Below are 5,872 nucleotides of genomic sequence, written 5' to 3'. Positions count from 1 at the left end.
ATATTATCCGGATAAGATACCTGTTTCGGTGTTATCTTAGCTGCAAAATTCCAATTTCTAACCTCAAAGTCAAGAGGTAGGTGATACCAATTATTTATCTTAGCTGTCAGTTTTTTTTTTTTTTATTTCACTTTTTTCGGTGTTCTTAATATTTGCCATTTAGACCATAGAGTTGGAAAAACCATGAAATTTAGAGTTAAATAATGTGGCAAACTAGTATAAACCTGTGCTACTGTAGACAATGAAGATGCTTTAATCCTACGCTAATCGACGTCCGTGAAGAATGCAAATATATTTTTATATTTTTTCCAGAATAGTTTGATCCTATGTTGCCGTAAAAGTATGAAGATGTTCCTAGAGACATGAGAAGTAAGCCCAACTCACAACCCAATCGAAAATGGGTTTTAAGAATACTGGAATCGGTTTCCAATGAAGCCCGATTTTGTGCAGGTAAAAACTCAAATCAAGACTAACAAAATGACCCACTCTGGCTTTTTTTATTCAACTTCCCAAGAAGACTTCTTCTTCAAAAGCTTCTCCCTTCTCCTTTGTCAACCCTGCAGCTTGCTGACATTCCCTAACTTAATCGAGGAAAACCAAAAGAAGAATATTAACCATGAATTTCGACGAACGAAAGCTTCCGGCAGCATCTGCAAATATGGCGGCACTGAATTGTATAGACCTCTCTGATTCCGACATACAAAAATCTGTTTCTCTCCTCAGACAGGCAGGCACTCCACTCCTCCTTTTCCTTTTTATTCCCCCCCCCCCCCCAACACCTGCTATCGTTCGATTTAAGTTTATTTTTGTGCATTCTTTGGTCTATCTGTGGGGTAAATTTACAGTTTTTTCCGATGATGAGTAATTTAGTTTGAAGATTGAAGAACTAAAGGAGTGAATATATGAGTAGAGAGTAGGACTAATACTTCTTAGCAAGTAATGAATTGTTCACTTGTTAAGTTAGTATATAGAAGTATTTCCATGCAACGATGCAATAGATACAGCAAGTAACGTAACGTAACTCTGCATCTCAATTCTATGATCACTTTTATCGATTAGTGCTGCATTAATTTGTTATTGCAGCTACACATGGATAACCTGTTCGTGCCTGCACAAATACTCTTACAATAATACACGCCTTTATCTAAAGCTGTTTCCATTCTCCATATCAGGGCTTACCAATGATTGGCATCGTTCTGGGAGTTGATTTGCTTACTCCTAATGATGTTATCGTTTATTTAGGCTTGCTTGGACTCTGGATTTTTTTATGTAGTCAATCATGGTATCAGACCAGAATTTATGGATGAGGTCTTTTCTCAAAGCAAAAGGTTCTTTAGTCTACTTCTTGATGAAAAGATGAAGCTTCTCAGGAATGAAAAAAACCGTGGTTACACTCCTCTTCTAGATGAGCATCTGGATCCTGTCAACCAGATACATGGTTTGTTTTCTCATACATACTGCGTTTATCCTAATTTTTATATACCAGAATACAATGACAGGTGTAGCCAGTGCATTATACAAGTGAATAGTTGGAGTTCATTCTCTTGTCGCTCTAGAATATTTTCATTTTCAACACCTTCCGGCCCTACATGTTGACTATATCAACTCCTGGTTGTGGCTATTTTTGCATTGGTATCAAATGTCAATTATCAGGCCTCTTTTATGTTGTTTATATGCTCCTTTTCTTTCTGCGTCCTCTGTTCTCTTATGTGATGTTTGTACATGCCACTTACCAGAATGAGCAGCAGAACTAAGTTCGTGTTTTTATTAGAGCTAAGCATTTCTGCGCCCTGATGTTCTTGTAGGAGATTATAAAGAAGGATATTACATTGGTGTGGAAGTACCAGAAGATGATCCGCAAGCCGAAAAACCATTTCATGGACCAAACTTGTGGCCTACGGCAGGTAACTTTGCTACGCAATTATTGTTACATGGTGAACATCAATCTTGCTTCATAAATGTTGCAAATCTTTTGGTTACAAGTGGAATTTTTTTTTTCTGTAAAGATATTTTGCCTGGATGGAGAGAAACTATGGAGAGATACCACCGTGAAGCACTGTAAGTATTGAGATGCCTATCATGTATCAGAAAAACTATCTATTTCTCTTGCATGTGGTTGCACTCATCGGTGCTGCAGAAGTAACTTAATGTCAAGTACTGACCTGAATCATCTTTGCTGTTGTATGAGTAAGCAGCAGATCAGTTTAGTTAATCATATTGATTAATCATCTTTGCATGCAAGGGTATATTTTTTCTTAACCAATTTGCATTTCCATCAGCCTAACAGCATTTGATGTGTTAAGTTCTGATGAAATTGGTTGTTGGGCCATTTAGATTGCAAATTGCTGGCCATCCGGTTAAATTACTTATTTCGATGTCACTGATGCATAAGATGTTATATCTCTGCTCCCATGTGGTTCTTTGTTTACAAAATCAGCTAAATCATTATTTCTTTTAGTGGAACAGTCATTATTGATGAATATGTGTCATCAAATTGTGTTGAGTAAGTCCAAATACATAGCTTTTGTATTTGCTCTCTTTTCTAATACATTAATTGATTAGACTTAGACACAATTTTTTGTCTTCCCTATGATCTCATTAAGCACTTGCTTGAATCAACACATTCACTGTTAATTCTTCCTAGTTTGAAGAATGGAATCCTGTATTTAATGATCAGGTAATTAAACAATGATCACCACATTTCTCAAGCAAGAACCTATCATTTTGTTCATCATTTGACCATTGAAATATTGGTGCTTTTCATTTTGGAAAGGCTTATCTTGTTCCAAGGTACAATACTAGTCAATGATGTTGAAATGAAACTGAAGTCATTGTCTGGTTCTGCATCTTTTCTATTGCCAAATTTGAAAGGTTCTTGATTATTATCTTGTGATGTACTTTCAGCAGTTATTTCCAAATCTTCCTATATTTAGCTCTACATCTTGCAGACTGCTTTTACAGCTTGTTTGATACTGACATCCTCTCTATCTTTATTCTTGCGTTCAGTGAGGTTGCAAGGGCAGTTGCTAGAATTATAGCCCTAGCACTTGACCTGGATGGAAACTTTTTTGATCAATCAGAAATGCTAGGCGATCCTATTGCAATTTTGCGGCTGCTACATTATGAAGGTCAGGTTGTGGACAGTTTCCTAAAAGAAGGCTGTATTTATAAGCTGACATGAGCTTGATTAATTTCAGGTAAAATCTCTGAACCAGAGAGAGGAATATATGGTGCAGGTGCCCACAGTGACTTTGGCTTGCTTACCTTGTTAGCCACAGATGATGTCATTGGTCTTCAGGTATACACAAACGTTGGAATTAGATTGCTTAGGAATGATCCCATAATTATTCTTGAGTGGGACCATGAACCTGCTGTTCCATTGCAGATATGCAAGGGCAAGCATGTTGAGCCTCAGATTTGGGAATACGTGTCACCAGTAAAAGGGTAAGGCCTTTTTCTCTCAACGATCAGTTTCTCTTAAGTAGAAACGAATTTTCTGTTCCTGATTCCTTGTTTGGTGTGTCTGGACATTTCATCATACATATATTAAAAAAAAAATTAAAAAAGGATATTATGCAGTCACTCCATAGATCAAAAAGTCTTTTGTGGAGTCAGCTCATGAATTAGTATCGCTTATTAACCTAAAGAACTTTCTTATGGCTATGCTCTTGACATTCTGCCATTCTTATTTTTAGACTTCTTGTTAAATTATTGTTGCAGCATAACTGTTATAGATTAGATTAGTCCCAACGATAAGTATCATGCTGCATTCTATGATGGCTGCAAATAAATAGTTGATGCACAAAATGCAGAGCATTTATTGTGAATCTCGGAGATTTACTGGAGCGCTGGAGCAATTGTTCTTTTAGGTAATTATGAGTTTTTACTAAGCACAGTAATCCTTTTTTCCCCCTCCTAAAAAAATGAGAATGGATCTTGAGCTATTGCAACTGTTAGTTCTCATTTTGCTTATCTGTGTTTTAACACAAATCATGCACCAATAATTGAATGTCTAACACAGACAAGGGGTTCCCATATTTTACCAGTCTTTTCTAGAAGCATTCAGTTTTTAATTAGACAGCTGTTTCAGTCAAGGAGTTCTCATGTTCTAGCACACATTGAACCTAATTATCTTTATGGTGGTTTCGTTGTAAGAAAAACAATCACTGATGTCTGAAGTTACAAACTCTTCGTAAAAGCAGTCATCCATTTTCAGTGGTTGGGTTATGAAGTTTGATAATTCAGGAAACCTGAAAATTTGTAGTTGAGGGCCTGGAATTTATGGTTTCTTGGAGATAAAATAATTGAATATCTAATTTACTGAACTTTCATTTCAGGTCAACACTACATCGAGTCTTGGTTAGTGGTCAAGAAAGATATTCTGTAAGGCTTTCTGAACCTCCATATGTTCTGTAACAGCAATGTTTTGTTGGAATGAGATCCTCATCTTAAACAGTGTCTGCGTCAAATACATTAGCACAAGGAAAGTTTCAAACGTAGTTCTAAATAGTTAAATCTTTCTCAAGCCATAGCTTTACAGATACAGTGGACGTTACAAGCTCAGCTGATTTCTCCGTAAGAAATTTAGTTCTGTAAGCAGCAATCAGGGCCTTGCTAACTTCTTCTCTCTGTCATGGTGGGCAGATTGCTTTCTTCGTGCTGCCCAGTTTCAATTGTGTTGTCAAATGCCTGCCAACCTGCCAGTCAGAGGATAATCCTCCGAAGTATGTATTGCATTTAGATACATGATATGGGATTTTGTCGGTCATTATTATCTTCATTTAGTTGTTTTGGCCAGAAGAGATCTGCTATTGGTTGCAATGTTCACGTACGTGAAAGGTTTGGTCGTAAATTCTCAATTACAAGTTTTTTTTTCACTCTTGGAACCGGTAATAGTAGATGCCAAGCTGTTGAGTTAGTAAATTTAGTTTGACCTATAACATCCAAGGTGGATCAGCGGAAAACCTTTGTATGTTTTGGCCAGATGTAATGGTGTCATTGTGCCATTGATTTATTGTATCTGTGTTCAGGTTCCCACCCATCACATGTGGAGCTTACTTGGTGCAGAGATATGAAGATACGCATGCTGATCTGAGCTCCTAGGATAGTTCGTCCCTGATTTTTTTTTTTTGGGTAACCCGGAACATGTCCCGACCCAAAGCCTTTGGATCCGAGCCGACACACCAAACCGGAGGGAAGCCGACAGCCCCATACAGCTTTTCTGGGCGAGTCAGGATGTGCGACGCAGCGGGCACGAACCCTGGTCAGTGGGGACCAGGGTACGAATCAAACCCTGGTTAATGGGGAAACCAGCAACACAAGGTTGACCCCTCAACCGCTGCACCATATGCCCTGGGGGCGTTCGTCCCTCATTGGCAAGGTTGTTGAACCTTTTGCTGATCAGTTGTTTCATGTAACGGATGGTAGATGTACATTCTTATCAGTTGGTTTTTCCCTAGTATTTGATGGTTAGGAACACAAAAATTATGACTTAGCTGAAATAGTCCAGATTTTGAAACGTTAAAATACATGAAATTGTATATTCAGCCGTTACATTATGAATGATATGAAATGTTACAGAAATCTAGTACATAAAATTTTGTTGTTTCCAAGAGATCCATCATGCTGGTCACTCTTTCCGGATTATCGGTAGACAGCAGGTTAGACGTAAACAACGTTAGTTTTATTAGCAGGTCATTAATCTCTCGTCTATGCTTCTGATTCACCATATCCTGTGTGCATATTTGTTTGGATGTCAGAAGACATCTGGCTCTGGCTGGCTGGCTTTTATTATTTGCGGTGGATGATCCGAAAATTTGATACTGCTTCATAAATGACATACCATCTTTGCCCAAACGACTAATGTTGCCAT

General features: G+C 37.8%; 1 protein-coding gene across 8 annotated transcripts; it reads left to right on the top strand.

Moving 5' to 3' along the window:
* Nucleotides 1-298: 298 nt before the first annotated feature.
* Nucleotides 299-5,612, top strand: LOC113696185 (kihadalactone A synthase LFS-like). Of its 8 annotated transcripts, XM_027215566.2 has the most exons (12): nt 299-450; nt 564-727; nt 1,173-1,438; nt 1,806-1,904; nt 2,007-2,058; nt 3,007-3,128; nt 3,198-3,298; nt 3,386-3,444; nt 3,813-3,869; nt 4,338-4,383; nt 4,645-4,724; nt 5,031-5,612. In XM_027215566.2, exons 3-12 carry the CDS (start codon nt 1,300-1,302, stop codon nt 5,101-5,103), a joined length of 828 nt encoding a protein of 275 aa, XP_027071367.1. In that variant the 5' UTR covers nt 299-450; nt 564-727; nt 1,173-1,299; the 3' UTR covers nt 5,104-5,612. The 8 variants fall into 8 exon arrangements, with proteins under 8 accessions (XP_027071367.1, XP_027071363.1, XP_027071362.1 ...); XM_027215562.2 differs by lacking the exon at nt 299-450 and having other exon boundaries at nt 478-727; nt 1,243-1,438; nt 5,068-5,612; XM_027215561.2 differs by lacking the exon at nt 299-450 and having other exon boundaries at nt 478-727; nt 1,243-1,438.
* Nucleotides 5,613-5,872: the final 260 nt, after the last annotated feature.

The sequence above is a fragment of the Coffea arabica genome, chromosome 6e (genome assembly GCF_036785885.1).
Source record: "Coffea arabica cultivar ET-39 chromosome 6e, Coffea Arabica ET-39 HiFi, whole genome shotgun sequence".
NCBI lineage: Eukaryota > Viridiplantae > Streptophyta > Magnoliopsida > Gentianales > Rubiaceae > Coffea > Coffea arabica.
The sequence above is the reverse complement of the archived record's forward strand: the minus strand, read 5'-3'. Positions and strand labels throughout refer to the sequence as shown.